Source organism: Anopheles coluzzii, chromosome 2 (assembly GCF_943734685.1).
Source record: "Anopheles coluzzii chromosome 2, AcolN3, whole genome shotgun sequence".
Taxonomy (NCBI): Eukaryota; Metazoa; Arthropoda; class Insecta; order Diptera; family Culicidae; genus Anopheles; species Anopheles coluzzii.
In genome coordinates this window covers 94,632,795-94,655,137 of record NC_064670.1, presented here as the reverse complement: position 1 = coordinate 94,655,137, position 22,343 = coordinate 94,632,795, and the positions used below count along the sequence as shown (strand labels likewise).

The 22,343-nt window shown below is 46.3% G+C and overlaps 1 protein-coding gene across 1 annotated transcript; it reads right to left on the bottom strand.

The window, feature by feature from the left end:
• Positions 1-1,634: 1,634 nt before the first annotated feature.
• LOC120950986 (uncharacterized) lies at positions 1,635-21,018 on the bottom strand. Its single transcript, XM_040369439.2, has 7 exons — positions 19,875-21,018; positions 6,351-6,938; positions 4,480-4,825; positions 4,171-4,298; positions 3,806-3,865; positions 3,555-3,661; positions 1,635-3,477 (listed from the first exon to the last, which is right to left on the bottom strand). The coding sequence occupies exons 2-7, from the start codon at positions 6,897-6,899 to the stop codon at positions 2,028-2,030; spliced, it is 2,640 nt and encodes an 879-aa protein (XP_040225373.2). The 5' UTR covers positions 6,900-6,938; positions 19,875-21,018; the 3' UTR covers positions 1,635-2,027.
• Between the last annotated feature and the right edge of the window lie 1,325 nt (positions 21,019-22,343).

Sequence of the window (22,343 nt, the reverse complement as noted above, 5' to 3'; positions counted from 1 at the left end):
ATTGAGTAAACAAATGAAGCTATGGAGCTTTTGTTTTTTTTTATGGATATTAGATTTTCCAGTCGTTTAAGCTTAATCTGTGATGCTTGGGTCATGGTTCTTCACACTCCGCCAAAGATGGTCCGTAGGATGCGTCGCTCAAACATGCCCAGAGCCGGCACAAAATAAATACATTAATAAAAGCACCGTTAAAAGCACCAATATTGGCTTTACCCGAAAGCCTCCAGCCGGATCAGCTGATGCGATAGTGGAACATGTATGAGTAAGTGAGACGGCAGAGCGCAGATGCTAATATGGCATACACATGAAATTTAGGACCCCGTGGGGTCAGTGTGGGAGAGGTGAAGTGTATTTATTAATTTGAACATTTAATTTTGTCTACCAACACAATCGCATACCAGCGCAAGCTTTTTGGCGGCCATCTTGAGCCTTCAAAAACCTTAACAACGCCTTTCAAAAACGCTCGCCAGGGAGAGGCAAAATTGCACCGATTTGGAGCGTTGACGAGCTCTGTACCAAGGGCGTCAAACTCCGCGACAAGGCTGCAGTCGAAGAAACGAAACAAGTTTCATTTGGAGTTCCTGGACCGTTTAAATAGAAGAGGATGTTTTGAGCTACATCACGCACGATATTATTATTATTTTTTTTAAATTTCATATAAGATATTATTTGTGTCGGCAGAACAAAATGTATACAGGGGTAATTTAGTAATGCTAGGATATGAGCAAATTTATGCTAATTTAAAATAACCATATTCTCATGTGCTCATGTGATGCACGAGTTCCATCACTGTACGTCACGTCAATCCCATACCTGTCTTGAAGTTTATACTGAAGTTATACCGGTCCTGAAACTGATACTGAATCGATACCAAATTCGAAAGAAGTCCTGAACCTGTATCGGTTCCGCAACGGATCCTGAATCCGAACTGGCCCTGAAAAATGAACCTATAACCTATAATGAACCTTAACCTGGTTCTGAACCCCTAACGGTCCTCCTAGAGCTATTTCCGAACGTGAACCAGTTCTGTAACTGATCCTGAACCCATAGCTCTTGTAACTGAACCGAACCCCTACCGATCCTAGCACTCATACTGAAACTAAACTAGTCCTACAATTGACACTGAACTCATACCGATCATGGAACTGAAAACGAACCCATACCAGTACTGGAAGTGTATTTGAATCCATATCGAATTTTGATTTCATACCGGACCTGGAATTCAAAAAAAAAAAAAAAAAATACACATCCTACTAAATCTATTAACAGCCCTTATTTCTTTCCGTAATAAGGTTCCTGAATGTTTTTTCATGTTATCCTGCTATTCTTCTTGTTCAATTCAGAGAGCTCGCAACACTGCCAAGTCATCTTAAGAGTAACCAGCGAGGTGATAAATAAGCTGCTTTAATACCCAGCCAAAGGTTGCTGTGTTTTGTCATTATCCTGTGGCAATTGGGATCCAACAGAACGGATTCTAAACCCTAACCGACCCAGAGTAGGCTTGAACCCATCACGGACATGTTATTGAGTCGTTCGAGTTGACGACGGTACCACGGGACCACCCCAAATATCTTCAATAGATGAATTGTATTATTCGGATGAGATCAAAAATAAATATTCATATTAAAAATAAATCAAACAGTTGCATGCTTACATATCCCAGCACCTAGTTCTGGTTACTTGCATGGGGGTAAATATATATATTTTTATTTAATATAACGCACGCTTTCACAGTGGGACGGAGGCATTGGTACGGGCATCCTATAACAGATAAAAATATATGTATGTATATTCGTAACGTTTCGTTGTTTAAATAAGGTCTCGCGTGTTTTTCGTTCGTTTCTCCCTCCCCGTAAGCGTTTCTCTTTAGTGCAATTATTTGCGGGTGTATCCTCCAGAAGAGAGCCTTCTGCTCACGTCTTTCGCCCTTTATCTAGTAGCAGTCGAAGAAGCTTACTACGCGCACTATCGTCGATCGTGTACTAAACCTAGTAACAAGTTGGCCCAGTTCGTTTGCCGTTCGCTTCTCACACGACAAAGCTCTGATTATTATCACAAAACTCGTAAATATTGTCCACAAACTCGACCGACTCGTTGGCGGACGGAGGGTTCGATGATTTGCGCCTCGGTGCCAAACTGTGGCGCGATCCGGCCGACGGTGCATGGGTAAAGCAGGTGTCCGCACTGAGCGCTTCACCCTCCTCGACCGATCCAGTTCGGAAGTGTTTCGTCATGCCGTATCGCTGCTGTTGCTGCTGCTGCTGCTCCTGCCCTGCGCCGCTCTGTTTGCCGGCCGGCCGCCGATAGCACTGGCCCGCTTCCTGTGCCTCCAGCAGGGCGCGCAGATTATCGATCAGCGGTGACTTCTCCTCGATCTCCATCTTCGTTTCGAGCAGCTGCTGCTCGATTTCGATAATCTCCTTGGCACACCGGTCGATCGACTGCTGCAGCCGCTCGACGTGGAAGTCCAGCCCGATGTGCGAGCGGTAGATTTGATTCTCGGCATGGAATTTGGCACTCTTCAGCTTCAGCCGGCGGAGCAGCTCCTCCTCCTGCTCGAGCAGATGCTGCATCTCCGCCATCTTGGTCGCGATCTCCTGCCGGATCAGATCGAACCGGAACGAGGTCCTATTGAACGTGCCCTTGCGCAGCTCGCACTGGTCGTCCGACTCGAAGTCATCGACCGGCGGCGTAAAGTCCTCCTCTTCCACCACATCGTCCTCTTCGTCCTGCTCGCCTACCAGCTCCACCAGCTCCTGGTCCCGATCGGCCGATCGTCGGCCACCGCTGGTAGACGCCACTCCGTCGTCCTCCGACAGTGTGTACTCCAGCTCGGCCGATGATGGTTTTCTGTGCTGATGGTGACAGCGCAGCGAGTCGTACCGACGCTTCGACCGGTGGTACTTCTGCTGTCGTTTCGCACTGTCGCCCGAACCCTCCAGCAGCTCGTGCTCCTCCTTTCCACCCAGCTCGGTAGCAAGCTCGTCCGAGTCCTTTGCGTACCGATCGATCTCCACCATCGAGCCAAAGTTGGGCCGCTTGGGCAGCGTGTCCCGGCGACTCAGCGCGTGGTTGTTGGTGAAGATGCCACTGTCGCTGTCGGAAGTGTGATCAATCACCAGCAGCAGCTCGTCTTCGTTTGCTTTCCCACCATCGGCCAGCTGGTCGGACGACTCAAACAGCACGTTCTTCAGCACTCGGGCCCCTGGCCTTTCCTTACCACCACCGGCAGCAGCTCCAGCTGACGATGATTTCCGGGCGGAAAACAGCAACTTGCCCGGGAACGTACTGCGGCGCACTTTGGCATCTTTCACTTCCCGCTCGCTCACAACCAGCGGCTCCCCGTCCACCGACAGGTCGGACAGATTGTTGGTGGCCGCATCGTGCAGGAAGTTCTCCATAATCAGATGCTTGCCACAGTTTTTGCGCACATACTTGCGGAACTTTTCCTGCTGTCGCTTCTCCGTCGACTTTTGGCTGGGCGGGAAGAAGAAGGATGTTGCGGGATGTTAGAAAATGGGAGCAACGGGACGAGACCACCGACCAACGCTTACCTGATCTGGGACAGATGGTTCTGGATGGCTTCGCCCTGCTTCAGTACCTTGCGCATCATGCGATTGATCAGTCCGATCTTTTCCTTCTGCTTTTTCGATTTGTTCTCCTGCAGGTGGAGGGAAAAGAATGGAATAATTCGCGTGAATCAAATGCCTTACTGAATGCTTCAAGCTGTTTCAAGCCCACACCACACCGCAAAACATGCTTTATATCTTGCCCAAGCAAGCTAGCAAGCCGCTTGCTGCCTTACCTTGCCACCGGCAGCGCCCTTTTCCAGGTTAGTTTTGTTTATCTTCAAACGGAACTGCACCTGTGAAGGCAAAAGGAAAAGGGGAAAAAAGCAAAAGCAAACTATAAAAAACATTGTACTACAGCAACTATCGCGCTATCGGGCAGGATTTGGTGGTGTTTTTGTGTGATTCGAATAAAGTGAGACACGAATTTTATGAATACCGAATGAGCTAAAGCAGCCTGCACGCCTGCACTGCACAGGTCACGCCAACTTTCGCCTGCTGCTAATTTGCCTGCTGGAGCTGAGCGGGCGCCAATGGCGCCAACGACGGCTCGGTGGAGAGTCATTAAACGAGGGGGAAATGCGGAACGACCATTGCTTACCTCGTTTTTGGCGTCGCCCCACGCGTTCCAGATCGAAAGGATGCGTGTGTCGCCGGTCAGGACCTGCTCGACCTCACGCCATCGTTCTATTATCACGTAATCGCTCACGTCACGCGACACTGCGACATCTGCGCGCGTTCGAGCGGCGTGGTGCGCACCAGAGCAACATTCACGGAAAGCCCATCCGGGAAAAAGAGAGAGAGAAAAAAAGCAGAAAGAAAAGTAAGGTAATTAAAATTCTAATGAATCATGTTTGTATGTGCCGGGTGATGGTGGAGGAAGTGAATAAAGCCACAACCCTCGGCCTACCTTCCGGTCCGTAGTTTCCGTTCTGGATTTCGTCGTCGATCAGTGCCCGGATAATGTTGCTGCACGTGGTCGTAGCGTTGATGCCGGACACGAACCGTGCCTCGCCCCGGATCCAGATCGGTATTTCGATGTCGGCGGACGGGGTGGTGGTGGTGGCGGTGGTAGGTTCGGATTCCGGCTCGGTCGATGGTGCAGGAGTAGTGCTGGTGGCCGGCCTCGGTGGTTCCGGTGTGATGGCGTCGTACGCATCGTCCGTATCGTCCGTTCCGTTGCCGTCCGAGTCGGGGCTTTCGGTGTGGATTGGGTTGGGGACGTGTGTATGGCTGTGGTAGGGTATGGAGTTGAGCTGGAGAAAAGTAAAGAGAATGGGGAAGTTGAGATGGTGAGATAAGATATTGTTGGGGCTTGATTTTCAACGAGTGACAAATTAGAAGGTAGAAGGATTTTCATGTTGCTAGGACTAAAGGAATAATTGGGATATTGAGAGGACTACAAAAATGAGCGCAACAATCATGCTAACTTAATATTAAGTATAAAATTAAGGTTTATCTTAGGACATTGAAGTCTCTTTAAGCTTCAGATATTTTTGTCTATAATGGGAAGATTTAGACAGTCTCTTTATTTCAAATACATTTTATCTTGTAACAATCGTTGAAGGTCGATTCTTCTACTTCATGGTCTGCAACGACCATCTAGGAATGTCATAAGCAACTGATGGACTACCAGGTTATTTGTGACTTATTCGGTTTACCCATAGCAGCTTGCCATAGTCAGTCTCCTCATGGAGACTACAGGACTTGTTCGTCCAAGATTTGAACCCAGGATGACTCTACCACACGATTTACTCTGAGCTAGTCAGTTCAAAGACATATGTTTACGCAACATTATAATGATGGTGATAAGATCCAACTCTTACCCCAATACCCCAATAGGTTTGAGAAGGATGGAAGTATCTTTACGATATTCTTAAGGTTGGTGTAAAGGCTCAAAAGAACTCACGAGTCCAACACACCTCTAAGACCACCAACATAAATAATAAGACTTCTCAAGAAGAATATCTCTATGAGCTGTTGGGCCGTGCGAGGTTCTAGACTCCAAATTGGCTAAACTGTCTGAGCTTCAATAGCGAAAACGTAAAGCTCATGTCAAAATTGTATGGAGTTCAAGTTCGACCGATTTGATGGATTTGTTTTCCAACTCTTGCGGGTTTTGAGTAGCTCATATTCGAAAAAAGAGTTCGAGCTATTGTAGACTAACCTTTACTGAATTTACTGAATATAGAGTTACCAGAGTGTAGTGTCTTTGGAACTGTCCATCTCAGGAATTATTCTTGGAAAAATCTTGCAGATATTCTTAATATAGTCTTGTTGTTTAAGGTCGTTATTAAAATAATTACTATCAAGGCATGAAATTGAGAGTAGTTTTGGTAAGGGAAAGACCACCAAAGACTATCAAAGACTCCTCCTTGTGTCTGTTTGTCAATACCATCTCCAATGGATACCGTGAAGTGGTAGTCGGGGACTTTGTTGGACTGCTACACTAGACTAGTGTTTATGTGTTTGTATCAGAGTGAGAGAGAGACAGAGATTGGTGATTCGTGTTGTGTTACGCTAGCAAGTTTGCCCTTTTTATTGGATTGTATTGATCAAACAAGGTAATGTTATTTCCTCCCCCCCCCGCGCTGAGAACAGTTTCATCGCGTCACCCCTTTTCAGCTTTCAACTTTCACTGCGCACTTGCGCAAGGACCTCTCCCCTGTTCGGGCAAAAAGCACAGCAGGTATGGGCAGGCTAGATACCATAGCCCACTGTTTCAAGCTAATAATGTAACGCGAGGAATATAAGGAGTCACGCAACCCTAGCACTACTTACCAGTTCTCGCTTCACCGTACCACGGCCGGTGCCGCAGGCACGGGGTTCCGGTAGCGTCGTGCCGCATCCTGCCCATCCAACCGGCAGCGATTGCAGCTCCCGGTCCGCCGTCACAACGTCCGCTCGGAAGCTACCACCCCGCGAAGTGGATGCAACGTTTCCCGACGAGGACGATGGTTTGGCGATTGTGTTGGTGTTTGTGCATTTGGCCCCAGCTGCGTCGTCGCTAGTGTTGGTGGTTGATTTCGTGCCACGTGCCGGCTGTGCCTCTCCTCCCGTACCGTCGTCACCGTCCAGAGTGCTGCTGGCAAACGGGAGACCGGCTTCACTATCCTCCAGCTGGGTGGATGGTTCATTTTGGCGCTGGCTGCTCGAACGATGATGGTGGTGATGGTGGTGATGATGATGGTGGTGCCGGTGATGGTGATGATGGTTGCGGGGCGGTAGGATAGGGCTAAAGTTGCTCAGCTCTTCCGCCGAGGTGGCCACCGCCGAGGCCGATCCGGCCGTCGAGTCGTTGTGAATCAGGGTCGAGTTTTGGGGTGCCATGGTTCCGTTTCGGGTTGCACTGATCGCACTCCGTCCTTGCTGTTTTTGGGTTGAAGGTTTGGTGGGTGCGAGCGTGAACGAGAGCGAGAAAGAAAGAAAATGGAAGGGGAAAAGAGAATGAATATTTGATCGATAAGTAGTGGACGGTGGGTAGGAATATGTTTTGGAGGGTAAACATGGGAATGTAATTGGTTATACGTAATCGTACGGGTACATGCGTCAGTAGTTGATTGCTTGTGGATAGAGGTGGGTTGGGATTTGCAGCATTAAGTCTAGACATTGTTTTCTGAAGAGTTACATAACTTTGATAAGGGTGTGTCTAAGTGTATTCTCATTCCAGGACGTTAACTTTTTGCATTAAAAATGATATTTCATATCAAATCATACCATTAAGTGTCTAATATGGGTTTTTTTCCAGAGCAAAAAGTATTAGCAAGATTTTCCAACAGATGGTGCTGCTTTGATTGTGTCTGACAGTGACCTCTTGTTTCACTAAAAGAGTTTTACGAGTTGATTTTGAAGATGTTCCTTAATAAAATTAGTAGACAGCGATAAATATGACCTAATTCAACCAACGATGAGAACTTAGATTACTTTCTCCTCAACGATCATTACTAGGCTTTTTAAGATTAATCTAAATGGTGAGAAGAAGTACCATCAACCACCGTCAGCCGTAATGCCTGATTTGCATCCCATCGTCCTCCCTTCAATCCCTTCGAGTCGGGTCAGCCAAACGATGATTTATCACTAAGTTTTCCCCGAGCGAAAGTTTCCCCGAGATTTTTTTTCCGATTTCCCAGATTCGATAGGAGGAGAAAACCATCTTTTGCGTTGCGAGTTTTCGTTAAGAGGGCGATTAGCGGGAACCGTTGCCGCCGTACACACATTAGGCGGTGCGCGATTGAATCGGTGCGCTTTATCGTCCATCATCGGCGCTTTGTTTGGCATCGGCAATCGTGCGGCAGAGGAGGAAACGGACGAGTGTAGGCAGTTTTGTTTAGCTAATTTGTTTGATTAATGGTTTGGCTGCAAATCTGGGCACCCATGCAACACATCCACCAGCCCCTTTTCACACCGTCCTTTTTCTCTCTCGCGAAAGCGCTTTGCGTTGTTTTAATTGACCTAACCCAACCGACGAATCGGGCGGCTCTCGGCTGATAAGTTTTCCGATCTCGCATTTATTTTCTTCATCTCCCGGCGTTTGGTATAGGAAGGAAGTGGCATAAATTGGGGTTTTTTTAGCTTCGTAATGTAATTCCGCCAATATTTTGCACTTCCGTAATAAATGAGAGCTTTTATCGCAAGCTGGCCGGTGCGGAATTGATTTTTGAGAAAATTAAATAAAAAAGTTTATTTGCACAATTATGATTTACATAACCTTCTGACTCGGAACGATCATCGCCGTGGTGAAGGGGGAGTTCGCACCACTTAAGCGTTATCGAGGTGCAGACTAGCATGACAGCAAAGGCGTAAAATCAGTTTCATTTTATGGCAAAAGCCACACAAACACATAAAGACAAACAGGGAAAGCAAAAACCGCCCGGAATGTGAAGAATGGGATGAAGTGAGGGAGCGCGATTCTAACAATTTATGTACGCAGTCAGTGTAGCATAGTGCCGGCGTACAGCTTTACGAAGCGGGAAGGGGTGCATTTGTATTGTTGCAGTGATTTGCTTTTCGTGGTTTTTGTTTCGTTCTGTGTAATGCAAATGTTGTTTGCAAAAACATAACTAACAAACACAGAATGAAGCTTTGTTCGTGTTGCTGTATTCCTTTGTGCTTATGTTGCGATTGTTAGCTGGCAGGCAACCGGCACGAGCTGAAATTTTTGTTCGTATTTTGTGTGTATGAATCACTGTTAGAAAATATCGCCATTCAATTCCCATTAGAAAAAATTGAAACTGAGTAGAACCTGTATTTTTAACTACAATAAGCTTTGCAAATGGCATTCAATTCAAAGAGCATTTTATAATTGAAATACTTTGTTACAATTTCCACAAATAAAACCATTACAATGCTCAATAAAATCAACAACATTAGAAACAGACGAGCCTTAAGCTCGTTACAGTGAACATCTGTAAACAGTTACACCAATCAGACGGAGGAAATAGAATCCTCAACTGGCCCTGGGTACTAAAGTCTTGGGCATTAGATTTTCCACCTTCGGCTTCCCGAGAGCTTCCCATGCGTCGTGTTCGTACGCTCGTAACTCCATTTAGTGCGATTAATCGTCTCGAATCCCGCTCGCTTCCGCTGACACAGAAACCCATTAGTCAAACAATTGCGAACCGAACCAATGAGAAGGGGCCAAGACCCGGGGTGTGCAAATGCTTGTGAGTTTATGTGGCTGTGTGAGAGCATTTCCCTTGTGTGGTCTTCGGCTTCCGTGCTCCCGGGAGCGCGTTTTCGTTAATTTTGATTGCTTTCCAGAGCAGTGTTGTTGTTGTTTGTTGTGGTTGTAGTTAATCTCCCCCAAATGGTACGTTAAAGATGGGTTTTGCGAGGAACACAAAAAAACTACACAACGCTTAAAAGCTTTTAACTAGAAGGTACATTTCAGAGAGGAAAATCCCACCCACAAAACTAGGCTAATAAAGTGCAGTTACGCGCACAAAACTGGTTTGAATTTGTTGGCATAGTTTAATTTAAATGTGTTTCAAACGAGGAAGAAAAGCATTTTTTACCAATTTCAGATGGCTCCGATTATTTTGTAACCATTTTTCCTGTTTTTAATTTTACTTCAATCAAAAGGATCTTACTCGATCTTGCGCACAGCCGACCGATCAGTTTGCATTGCAAATCGAATGGAAAGTTTAGGCCTACGTACGTGCTTGATTACACTGACGCAGTGAGGTGGTAGGCAGTGGCAGTGGCTGGCCGTGAAAAGCTTCCCCCAAACAAAGCGCAACCGACTAACGACGCAGACGCGAGGGGATTGGGGGGATCGGTGGAGCCGCCCCGGAAAAGAAATGGCCACAATGGTGCGTGAGCGGCTCTATAAAACATATGGTTCCGCTCTGGTTGAAGCGTTGAATCATTCGTATTGGACGTTGATGCCGTCCGTACACAGAGATAAAACAACAGAACGGCACCGGCGACCGAGTAAAGTGATAGTTTCCTTCCATTTTCCAGCTATTATCCGCAGCACCGTGAGCCGGGGGAACGCAGAGGAGGAACAGGGGTGTGTGTGTGTGTATAAACTATCAATCAAGCCAATAAAAGAAAGAAGCTTTAAGTAACGAGTGCCGACCTTTTGCCTGACGCTGATGCAGCTGTTTTTCGGCGTTTGATTCGATTTGATGGTGTGATCAAGATGAAGCACTGCGGCACGTTAGGTGACGATGCACATTTCTTACTAAATAAATCATCATGTGTGTGGGTTTTTTCTTCTTTTTTTTAAGGAAGGATGGTAGCGAAAAACGAAAACACTAAATTAAAGCTGCTGGGCGGTGAAGACACGAGAACTGGGTGGAGGGAATGCTGTGTGTAAGATTTAATTTGACACAGTGATCGAACGGGCAGACTGAGTGATGGTGTTAGCTCATATACACATACACACACATAAACATCATACAATTGTCTGTTGGTCAGCAAGAGTTTTCTCGTGGAAAACCGGCTCCAATGGTAAGCGGGAGGCTGAGTCGAATTCAATTTCATTCACATGATCATGCTTAGCGCTCAACGCCACACGCTCACTGTCTTTCTCACATTAAAAGGAGGCAAGAGTTGTGCAAGTATTGGCCAGCCGGTATTTGGGAGGCGTGCGGAAATCGATTCGTCAAACGAGCGAACGCATTGCAAGGGCTCGGCTCATCTGATCGGTGGGCGGCGATGAGATGAGGAGGATGGTGCTGATGAGCTGTTTTGTTGTTTGATGGTATTATTTGGCAGCCATTTATAGTCCCCGCCGGCTTAACACGGTGTTAAATAGAATGTAATTTAATACATTGGAATCGCTTACATGATGATGAGCTCGGTGGAGGTTAGCGAGATTATATGAATCTGTGCTTGCACTGTGGCCGAAGGTTGGTTCGATTTTAATGACTGAGTTTCAACGTTTGGCACAAAAAAGTGGTTATTGTAAGCGAAAATTAGACACTCAACATTGTATTAGCACGTTTAAAATTGAAAACGAGTTGAAAATCCATGTTTTTTGCCAACGAAATACAAAAGACTTCAATCGCCACGTCACGTCAAAAGCAAGCGACGAACCTCGGAAATCATTTTAACGCATAAAATAATGGCAACAAAACGGTGTACATCTTCTTCGCACACGATTACATAGTGTACAAAGAGTTGAAACATTTCTCTCAATTACTATCCGGTCCCTCCGCCACACACTCTCCCTGACACAGGGCTTATGCAATTGAAGCCTCCGCTGGCCGCGGCTGGGCGTTGCGTTGGGCACGGGCAGGTGATAAAAATTTATAAACATATAAATCCACCATTAAATCCACACCCGCCCTGTAATCAACGGAGGAGTTAAAAAACGACTCCTTCTGGCTACGCTTAGATTACCGTGTGCGTGTTTGCGTCGTTTCGCAACTATTTACCCAAGACAAAGGGGTAGGAAAATATTGTTTTATGTTATAAGTTGTTTTTATCTAGGATAAACGTGTGTTCGAGATATTTGTGAAGAAGGGCGTTTAGAAAAAAAACACATTCCTTCAACGGGTAATTGCCATCGTGTAGCGTGATTTCGCAGCCCAACCGAGCGAATGCTAATGGTATTAAAATTATATCGCCCCTGCACGTAAGCGCGCCGTTGAGCAAGAGCTAATATTTGATTGCAGCTGACCCTTCGAAAGGGCTGCCTCTTCACCATAAATCATGTCTAATTAGAAGAGGAGCCTTTGCGTCACATCCATCCATCTCCCATCATGGGTCAGTTCGACCTGGGTTGCGTCGAACGCGTGTGCCGATGATGTCGAGCAATGCGGCAGTAGGCGACAAACGCTCCAAAAAAATGCGCACGGTGGCAGCAAAACCGCCAAATTACCAAGGGCCAAAGGCTGGCCAGCTTTTAATGATCATTACGATCGAGTTCGGGGTGATGGATCGTAAAATGCAATGGAACCATCTGCCCTTAGACACGGTGGCACACGGCTTCATTTTTTTGCTGCCCGTCTGTTTTTTTTGGAGATCGAGGAAAATTGTTCGGCCACCCAAGCCGCGTTGGGAGGTTGGGAGTAAAATTCACTGGCGATCCACTTTCATCTTCGATTCACCTTAATTACACGGCGGCCCTTTTTTATTCGTGAAACGCACCCCGTTAAGCCTTTCCCCTTTTGAAATGTCGGAGAATCGGCGTTTCTCAGCGTTTCGGTTTCACTTGCTGTAATGCCTTTTTTGTTGCTTCTTCTAATAGGGGAGCATACATAAAAAACCAGAACAACAAACAAAAAATTAAGAAAAAAAACGCCACGTTGTGTCTCACAACAAATCGTTCCACCTGCTTCGCATTATGCACGTAACGAGCCCGAACGTTCGAAAGCTAGTAAATTAAATGGACAGAGAGAAAAAAAGGGCACATCTTTCAAACTTGTTGCACAAAGCGTTCAAACCTCAAAGCTAAGGGGTCAATAGTGTGGATGAAGGACCCGGGCAACGGGTGGATTATATCATGCGTGTTTATCGCCATTTGCCAAAGAGTGTTCTCCGCGCGAAAAATTGAAAGGGAAAGGTGCGCCATTGCACAAGCAAGCAGAATTGGCAGATACAAAGAAGCAAACAGCACTCCCGTCTACTCGATCGTCTTCTGATAATCGGTCCACACGATCGCGAATACGTGGCGTGGAGGGTTCGTGTGGATGTTTGCGTGCACTTTACACCTTGTGCTTACTTTGTGCAGCGAGAAAATTGGCCACCAACATCAACACCACCGCAAGAAGTTGGAGCGTTTTTCCCGCTCCCTCCCCACCTCCCCAAAGCGGGGGCAGAGGTGTAAAGATAAATGTGAAATTCTACCAATCATCATTTCGGTTTCACCATCGTTTTTCTTAACTGTGGCCCTTTGCTTTTCACCACTGCACTCCATGTTCCACACCTGCAAGCCTAAAGCCACGTGGCGCACGTAATCAGGCCACCATTGTTTTCGTGTCCAGGAGAGGCACACCGGGCGGAGGGAGGTAACTGTTTGTGCGCATTGCTCATCGTAATCAGATCACAAATTGGTTTGATCTTTTTTTTTGTTTTGTTCATGTTTTACTCTCCACTACGGCTCACGGTGTGGCTCTCGTGTTGAAAAGGAACGGTGGAGGCCTTTCTCTGCCTCTAGGCGTGGCATCTTCCCGTCCCTTCCCATCATTAGGCCCGCAAAACGGTAGCGCGTTGCGCGAGTCTGACAGACGCACTTGTTGTCCATTGTTTTCCGCGGTAACGCGGTGGCCTTGCGGACAGCTAAAAAGACCACATGCCTGCGGGAGGAAAGGATTGCAAATGTAAACCACCAGTCCGAACCGGCGCAGGAATTTGTATTGTTTTGTCACTCGGTTGTGCGTATCAGCGCACACGGTGTAGCTGTTGTGTCTCCGGGGAATTTGTTGCAGCCGTCGGCCATCCCTCCCAACAGCATCTTTTCATCATTGTTTTCACCATGCGCAAAGGCGGAGGCTTACCGTGTCTGTTTTTCTTGATGTGTGATTTCTTACATTTGATATTGGAGTTGGGTCGCCGCTTGATCGTGATTCGCTCCGCGGCCACATTATCATTTGTCCCGTGCGCAAATGCGGGAAAATGCGCTCGCTTCATCTTTTCGCTTTTGGCCCCTCACAGCCTTCATTTTCTGCATTTTCACCCGTCCGCCCGTAGATGGAGCCCGTGGATGGTGGTTTTGCAGCTTTCCCGTGCACGAGCGTGCAACAATCTGGCGCGCGATAATTATGGGGGGCGGGTGATATCGAAACGTAGCCCCATCTGGGTCTCGGGGCCCCTATCAACACACACACACGGTGGGCTGCTAATCGGCAAGAGTGGTAGATATATGGGGCACAAATTTTTGTGCAGCAATGATGAAGAAAAACAGATGGCTTGCGGAGAACATTAGCATTGTAAATTGTTTGCGAAAAGAAAGAAAGAGGAACAGAGAGAGCGATTGTTTCTTTTTTTATTGCGCTTGTTTTAAGTGTTGGGAACGAGACGATCGTAAATTGATCTCAATCACAAAGCAAAGGTGTTTGGATCTCGTATGTGTAATTAATCAATTGCTGCAATGAAATGGAAAATGTTTCTTCGGATTGATACCTTTTGATTATAATTAATGATAAAACTGTTCTGCAACAAATTCGAAATGGCTCCACATACACAAATATATTAATACATGGTCCCATCACTTTGATTTTAATTTAACGACCAACACATTTAAAGAGAACTTTTTATTAATTTTCAATTTTGGCGACACCGGATCAAGGGAGATGTTAGGGGAATAAGTTAGGGTTAAGGTGTAGGATAGGTTTTAAGTACTTAATTTGTCTCAGCCTCAAGAGTGCAAGACACATATATTGGTAAAAAAATAATAATAAGTACTTTAAATATATATGATTCTAGTTCTTCTGAACGTCCATTGACGCCTAGTTTACATTCACTTTTACACATTCACATGATTTTGATGGCGACTTCCCCGTCGGATTCTACGCGTTGATGACAGCGAAAGAATGAAGTTATAACCTCAGCTCGACCATTTCGATACGCTCTGTTGAGCAGTATAGATCGCTGTAGAGGCCAGTAAATGTAGTCAGTAGGCTCAAACACTCTATCAAAAAAAAAACCCAGCTCACTCCTAATCCTTGCTGCCTACCTGTTCTACCCCTTGTTCTGGATGACGCTACGGTTGCGATGGTTGACGATGGTGGCACCAAATCTGAACGATGGCACGAAAAGATCCACAGAAACGATATGGTACGATCCACTGTGAATTCTCCCAGTGCCAAGGTCCATAATTGGTCACGGTAGTGTACACCCGTTCACGGTTCAACCGGCTGCTGATGCGTCCCGTGGATGGGTGTAGTTAGTTAGGTTTCGCAGGGTTTATTTCCTCCCACTATCGGGTACGTACGAGTTTATTATTATTACATTTGCCTGCCCGGTCCGAGCTCGTTCACAATTCTTTGCCCAATTTAATGTACGTTCGTTTATTGTACGAACGAGGAGATGATGGTTTGCGACGGGTTTGCACAGCATTATGATAATACAACCCTGCGGTACGTGTAATCAGGCCAATTATTGGAACGATAATGTTACTCTCATAGTGTTATGTTTTTTTACAGCCGTTTTTATTATTTTAAGCTAAATTAGTTAAATAAACAGAGACAGTCAAATGAGTCACACTTTGATTATTAAACCATAATATTATAAAAGGTGGCTCAGCACAACCTATACACCCAACAATGCGTGTTTCAGGCTTTCAGGTCGGCTAGAATCAGCCTCGTCATTATTAACACCACCAACACTATCATCATCAACGTTGAGTTGGGAAGTAGGCAGTAGAAGCAGCACGCACACACAACAAAAAAGGGGAAAACCCCTTCAGGAGTGTTGATGTGATGGTTGATTTAGAGAGAAAATGACGAGCAGCAAAAGGTGAAATGTGTCATAAAAATAAATGAAGGTCCAAAGGGTGATGGGGTGTGGCCGCGCACTACTATCGCGCGGGAAAAAAGGGAAGAGGGAGCCAACAGGACTACTCGCGTGTGGAAGACTACACGGAAAAAAGAGGAGGAGAAGTTGAAGAACAACTAGGGCGCGGTTTTTTTTACCTCTTCCAGGACGCTTCCCTGTGTGGTGGCGTGTTTGTGTCCTTTACGGTTCGATTAGACGAATGGTTGGCGTGCTGGCGCACACTATATAGACGGTGTAGAGGGTGAGAGAACAGAGAAAAAGCGAGAAAGTGACGTTCTTTAGCTTTGTTTTTATGTATGTCTTTCAGCTCTAATGTCGCACACGGTCACCTTCCAGCAGAAGTTGGCCACACCGAACGGGTGAATGGCCGCTGGGTGAGCGATATTGATTGCGTTAATGGCACACGGTGGTGGCGATGGTTCCCCCCCCCCGTATTTCCAGGACATGTTTGAGGAGCGGCACACATACACACCGACGCAGTGTAGTGGCACTGAAGGTGGAAAGTAGTCCTGCAGGACGCAGGACTATCGGTAGTAGTGGCGTCCCTTCCCTTTGTACGACATTCAAATGTCATGAATGGAAGATGAGCGAGAGACAACGGAAGGATAGCGGTAGTATAGGGCGATGAGACCATATGTTAGGGACAGTGGAAGAGAGGCGAAGGAATGGGAAACTCGACACCACACAACCTCGCACCTGTCTATCGATCGAAAGGATCCTTGTATTTTGTTCCGCCCGCCCCAAAGCACGCTAGCCTTGAAATGTCCTCGCAGCGAACGGTGTTTCTATCAGGGCAGGTGTTTTTATTTCGGAATATCGATTCGATCGGGGTGAAATTGGTTGAAGTATCGCTGGCTGCGGCACTGCCGTCCATGACGTCAAGTGCGTTCGTTCGCTAATGGGGTTCTGAGCAGAAGGGTTGATTGGGCCAAGGGCCATTGCATTCTAGGGCTTTATTACAGATTGACAGCTGATTGATAATTTAATGAGGAAAATTAGTACGATTCGAGCTGCATGGTGCAATCTTTTTGATGTAGACAATAACAATTGGCTGAAGGATATATAAACAAAACAAAAACGAAAATGTAAAAGTGTTTAAATTAATTACCTAAAAGGTCAATTTGAAAAGACTGTAAACGATAGTATGCTCTAAATTATTATCCTTAATTATTCTTGTAATAGCTATTGTATTAATATTTGTTTCCGAAAGAAATGTTCCAGAATAAGATTACAACTCATGAGATAGCACTAAGAGACCGATAATTATAAAAAAGGATGTAAGGAGTTATAAACAAAATAAATTAAAAATAATTGGAGAAAGTATATCAAATATCAATGGAAAGTAGGAATAAGGGATGAATGAATTACAAAAAGCAAATATTGTATCATACAAATTGAAATATTCTTTTTAATTTGTATTTTACTGACGAAAGGTGTGACCAGAGGTCGCTTTAAAACAAAAATGGTTGTTTTATTGATTGTATTTCTCTAAAATTATACTGAAATATTATATTTTTACCTACAAATGAGTGGTAATTACCTTAATTGTAGGTATAATAATGTAAGATAATTAAAAATAGTGTAATACGACTGAAATCTTGTTTATTTATTGGGAAGAATTTATTTATATTCAGCTTGTTTTGTAACAAAAATAACTCAAAAATAAAAAAAAATATTTTCACTTTCACGCTACGTGCTCTTAATCACTGTTTAACATTTTTGGACGAGACCATACAATAGTTGTGACATGGGAACATGTTCAATATTCACTTTCATGTTTCTTTTGTCTCATAACGCCGCCCGCGAGATAAAGTCACACAATCGCGTCCAGAAAGGCTCAACCGGCTACTTAATGTACTTTCTTACATTTCCAGCTTTTGGAAACACAATCGGTCAAATGGCATCACCTACAACTGCTATGCCATACCGTACCGCCCCATTGTGCATCGAGCCTCCGGTCAACCCGCCTACCCTGGACAGATCAAGCATTTCCGTCTTCCGGCTGCTTCGATGATGAGATAAACATGTTTCCATTTGTTTCCTACCCGGTGTTATCTGCATCGCGAGCCTCTGCAACAAACTTGCGGGGCCAGTCAGAAAATAATCCGGTTGTCGGTCCGAGGCGTTGCTGGTGAGCACGGGCACTTTGATCGCGCATCTTGATTCGAAGCAGGTTTGATTGACAATTACGCCATCCAGTAAAGGAGTGTGCAATGAAATGGATAGAGCAAAGAGAAAAAGCTAAAAAGCAGACAAAAAGAGGGGAAAGCAGGGTTGTGGGAGTTGGCTGGCCGGGTCCGGTGGCCGTCTGGCCGATGAAGCAACAAGACATTATTTGCATCGCTCTGTCTATTTGTTCGCTCTCTTCGTGTCTTTGGATCGTCTCGAACGCCCTCTTTAAGCCGGCACAGATTTTTGTGTGGGTGGTTGCGCGTTGAACCACAATATGCATCATGCCCCGATCTCCCTTATTTTTTTGTTAGACAAGATTTTCTGTTGCCAACTGCAGTACAAAAGAGAATTAAAAAACAATCAAAACCCCGTGTGCACGATCGATTTGGAAGTTGGGAAATGCCACAGTCTGCACACAGATGGTAAATTGATTGAACCCATCAGCAGCAGCACCTTTGCAAAGTGAACACACACACATACACCTCGATCTATTTGGAGAAGAATCTGGCAAAGAAGAAGGAAAAAGCACAATCGAGAGTGAATGGAAATGGGCGAAACAAAAGCGGCAAAAGCGAGTGCGGCACGCGAACAGCACACACACACACCGGGCCGGCTCTACGGTGCTAATGAAGATCGGTGAACAACGGCCAAAGACGCCGCCGCCGCCGCCGCCACCGACTGCAGCAACAACGAGATGAACCTCTCGTGCGCCCCCCGGGGCGGGGGTTGCGCGTCAAAACACTGGTAAGACAGAAAGCGAAGCTATTTGGCTGCGTGTGCGTTGGAGTAATTTGGGTTGAGCAACGTTCCCTCAGTCCGAATCGATCGGTTGCAAATGGCAATGTGGGTGATTATCCACAGGTTCGAAATGCAAAGTTGCGCAGCCGAACCCGAGCCGCATGGCGAAAGCAGCAGTAGATGTGCTTCGAAAATGTGCTCAACCACGTGGTCCGTGGAAATGTTCTTCGAAATTGATCGTACGTTTGGAGGAGTACAGTGGACGGGTCTTTACGGGAAGTTCCGGTTAGCAGAGGTCAGCAAGACGACCTCCAAGACATCCTAAATAGAAAAGATTAGGCACCTGCAGTCGATAAATATGCTTCGAGCCTTAACCTTGCTGCCCCCTTGTGTGCTTGAAGTTCATGATGGGCATATCTTATCGAGCTGTCCACCCGTCCACCGGAACGGAATTGACAGCACGCCGATGAGGAATTGACAGGTTGATGTACGGTTTTAATTTTTAAATATCAATTTCGATATCCGATGTGGTTCTGTGTTTGGGGAGTCTCTAGTTTTGTGTCTAGATGCGTCACGTCATGCGTCGGCTAGCAAACGCAAAACAACCAGGGGAGGCGCCTGACGATGAGGATGATGATGATGATGAGCTACCTGGACCTGGAGCAGGGGCGGGAGGGAGAGTGGACTTTTAAATTGACTCGTTAGCTTAATGGAGTGAATCGGTGACGGCATCGGACAAGGGTTTGCGCGTGAATCACGGAAAACAAACCGTGGCACAGCCGTCCACCGTGCACCGCACGTTCGCTGAACTGGACCGGATGAAGATGGTGGAGAGGGGTTTATATGGCCGGATTTTGGTGTGCGAACATACACTGCCCCACTGGGTTTGGCGAACCGTGACCAACGCGGCGTCGGTGTGTGCTGGTCATATGGGCTTTCCAAAAAACCTTCCACTTGGACATAAAAGTGTACCCGTCTTCTCCGAGCAGCGCGCCATGCCCAAACGCGACGGCAGTCGGTGGTAGAGGTCGAGGCTTTAGGTTTTGCGTGGTTTCGGATAATACTTTCCAAGTCAACCAATTGTAACCGGTAGCCCAGATCGGCTTTAATCGGTCCGGTGGCTCCCATCGGTGCCTCCTTGAACCTGAACCTCACGCGTCACGAGGAAGATTTGGTGGGCAAAGCCCAAGGTTCCTCCGGTGCCACTCGGACACCCGGGAAGGTTCAATAAAGAATGAGTCTCAGAAAAACAGGCAACTTGCGATTTGTTGCGATGGGATTGCCCTTCACTTGGAGTTTGGCATCGGGCAGGGGGGCCATCCGAGCTAACAAGCGGCAATATATGGCAATAAAGTTTCGTGGCAATCTTTTCCTGCCAAATTCTAGAAGGTTCTATGGTTTCTTTTTTTTTCGTTTTCGGGTCGTTTGACGCTGGGGGTATAAACTTACCAGTAATCACATCACCGTGACATGGACCTAACGGTAGACACCACGGTCGCTGGTCTTCTGCTTCTGGGCACTGCGCTAGAACTGTTTCTGCGTTCACAACTGTTTCTCTTTGAACCGCAACACAGCTGGCTTAGCACCAAAACTGGCTTAACTTCCGTTACCCGACGTTGAGCTACGACACGGGCTCGCAAACACGCACTCTCTGTCTTGCTGGCGATCTTGTTGACGGTAAAAAAAACTGGAAGATCTTGTTCGTAGCTAGCAAGCCACAGGTAATGTCACATACACATACACACTTGACAATAAACGGGTATGGTGAAGATGTTCTTCAGATCTCACACCGGACGACACAACAACTCATTGCACAACCTGTACTGTCCGTGAACTGTTGGGTTCTAGCGCTCTGCTGGTTGATGTGTGTAAGTGTTCCCGTACGGCTGGAAGGGCTGGAACTGTACACGCACTGGCCCGTGTAGGCACTGGTAGACCTTCGGTCACCGACTGATTGCTTGACTGCGGATCAAACCCGTCGCAGGGTTCTGAGTCCAGCTCTTAGGACCAACACCAGCACCAACACCACAGGTCCCTTCCACCGGCACCTACACCGCTGGGTGGTGGGTTACAGCAATCCAGCGCCTACTCTAAATCCCTAACACTTTACCGCACGGCCGAATGGCTCCTCCACTCCGTTCGGGCGTGTATCGGTGTTTAATACTTTCGGCCACAGGTTCGCCCGAGGGGAAACCAAAGGGTCCTTCCGAAATGAACGGCACTAGACCCCGGCAATTTGCGGGGGAGGGGGCGAAACAGGGACAACACTATCGCAACCTCTAGCCTGTCTCCTGTCTCCTGTACCTACAGGGACTATTAGGTTGGAGCACACACCACCACTGTTTTTGTACCACACGAAGGATCACACACACACACGCACAAACACGCGGAACTGTAATAAAAGTGCACGATATACTGCCCTCTCCCCAGGTGAGGAAGTTTTGAATACGATTTTCCGTCCCAAAAAACAGGGGAAAAAACAGAACACAACCCACACTGCTGCTATTGCTGCTAGGGCTGGCGCAAATCCTCGAGTCTGTTTGCAGTTTTCCGTTACCGGAGCAACCGGGGTCCGCAACGATGACGACGACGACGACGATTGTTTCGACTAAGCCCGACCGGTATCCTTGACAACAGGCGAACAACTAAACATTGGCTTTTCTTGCCAAAGGCCGGCGTGCGGCCGCGTTTGTCCATGCTGGGCGCTCCCCAATTCAGGTGCGCTCTTCGCACCGTTGCTGATGTGCTGTTTCCCTTGCACGAGTAGGGGCCTTACGGTGGTGTGAGAACGAGACCGAGAAAGCGAAAGAGGAAAAGAAAAATACAGGTGACTTTAATTCGCGCTCTCTTTCTCTCCCTTTTGTTGGATGTTTCACTCTCGCAGTACACGTTTTCCATCCCATTTTCCGTGGTGACGTCGGACAAGAGTGAGAGCTTGCGGGAGTCGAGAGCGATCGAAAACTCTCCCAAACAGTTGAGCTACGGCGTTGAAGTCTATATTGAGAGACTAATGAGAGAGAACGATGGTGATCTGCAAAGGTGATCTTTGAGTAAAAGCAGAGAAGAGCAGCGAAAAGATCATCTTCGAGGCAGAGGTTTGGGTTTGGGTTTTCTTCTCCACATGTGGCACTGATCACAGCAGGTGCAGCGTTTCTTCGGCTTTGTTTTTAAGGCAATGAAAGGGAAGGTTTTAATGTGTGATTAAAAAAAAGTAGGAACGAGATCAAATAGCCGAAAACAGAAACAGAGAACAGCAAACAACCGTTTAATCCTTTTCTCTCTATTGCTCTGCTTAAAGCGGCCTAAATAGTACAAATACTGGAGCAGGCTGTTCGAACCACTTACACTCCAATTAAAAGCGATGATTTTTGAAGCAAATTGTTTGGTTTTGTAGTTAAATCATAAACGGGGGGTTGTGAAACGAATTAAGGTGTACGAAAATGCCCTATTTTATTAATTTATTGTTAAACAATTATAAAATACGCTCATTTTTGTTGGATGTATGGACGAAAATCGTAAACATAATTATCTTACAAATGACATGTGAAATACTACAAAAAAGCTTCTACATACAACTATTGGTAATTGATAAGTATTGCAATAAACTAAACAATTATGCTAATAAATTGTAAATAACGAAACACGATCGTTACTTTCACATAAAACAACATCCCTTTGCTTAACTTTAAACTTCCAATAAGCGAAAATAAAGTACCAAAAACAAATTGAACATTGCTCTTGTACCAGCAACTGTACCTATAAATCCTTGTCACGGTTTGCAATGCTCACATCGCCGGGACATGAATTAGGATGATGTGTCCCCGTGCCATCGTCGTCGTCATTGAAGGAGCATCGGATTCGGAAAAAATGCACCTGCTCGTCAATTTATGAATGTCATCACGAAGCAACCAAAGCGAA

Excerpts from the sequence above, each read along its gene's own strand:
- LOC120950986 (XM_040369439.2), bottom strand. The coding sequence starts at position 6,899 with ATGGCACCCCAAAACTCGACCCTGATTCACAACGACTCGACGGCCGGA. Across the intron at positions 4,299-4,479 it reads CGGAAACTACGGACCGGAAG|ATGTCGCAGTGTCGCGTGAC; the intron begins GTAGGCCGAGGG and ends GAACGCGCGCAG. Across the intron at positions 3,866-4,170 it reads GGGGCGACGCCAAAAACGAG|GTGCAGTTCCGTTTGAAGAT; the intron begins GTAAGCAATGGT and ends TTGCCTTCACAG.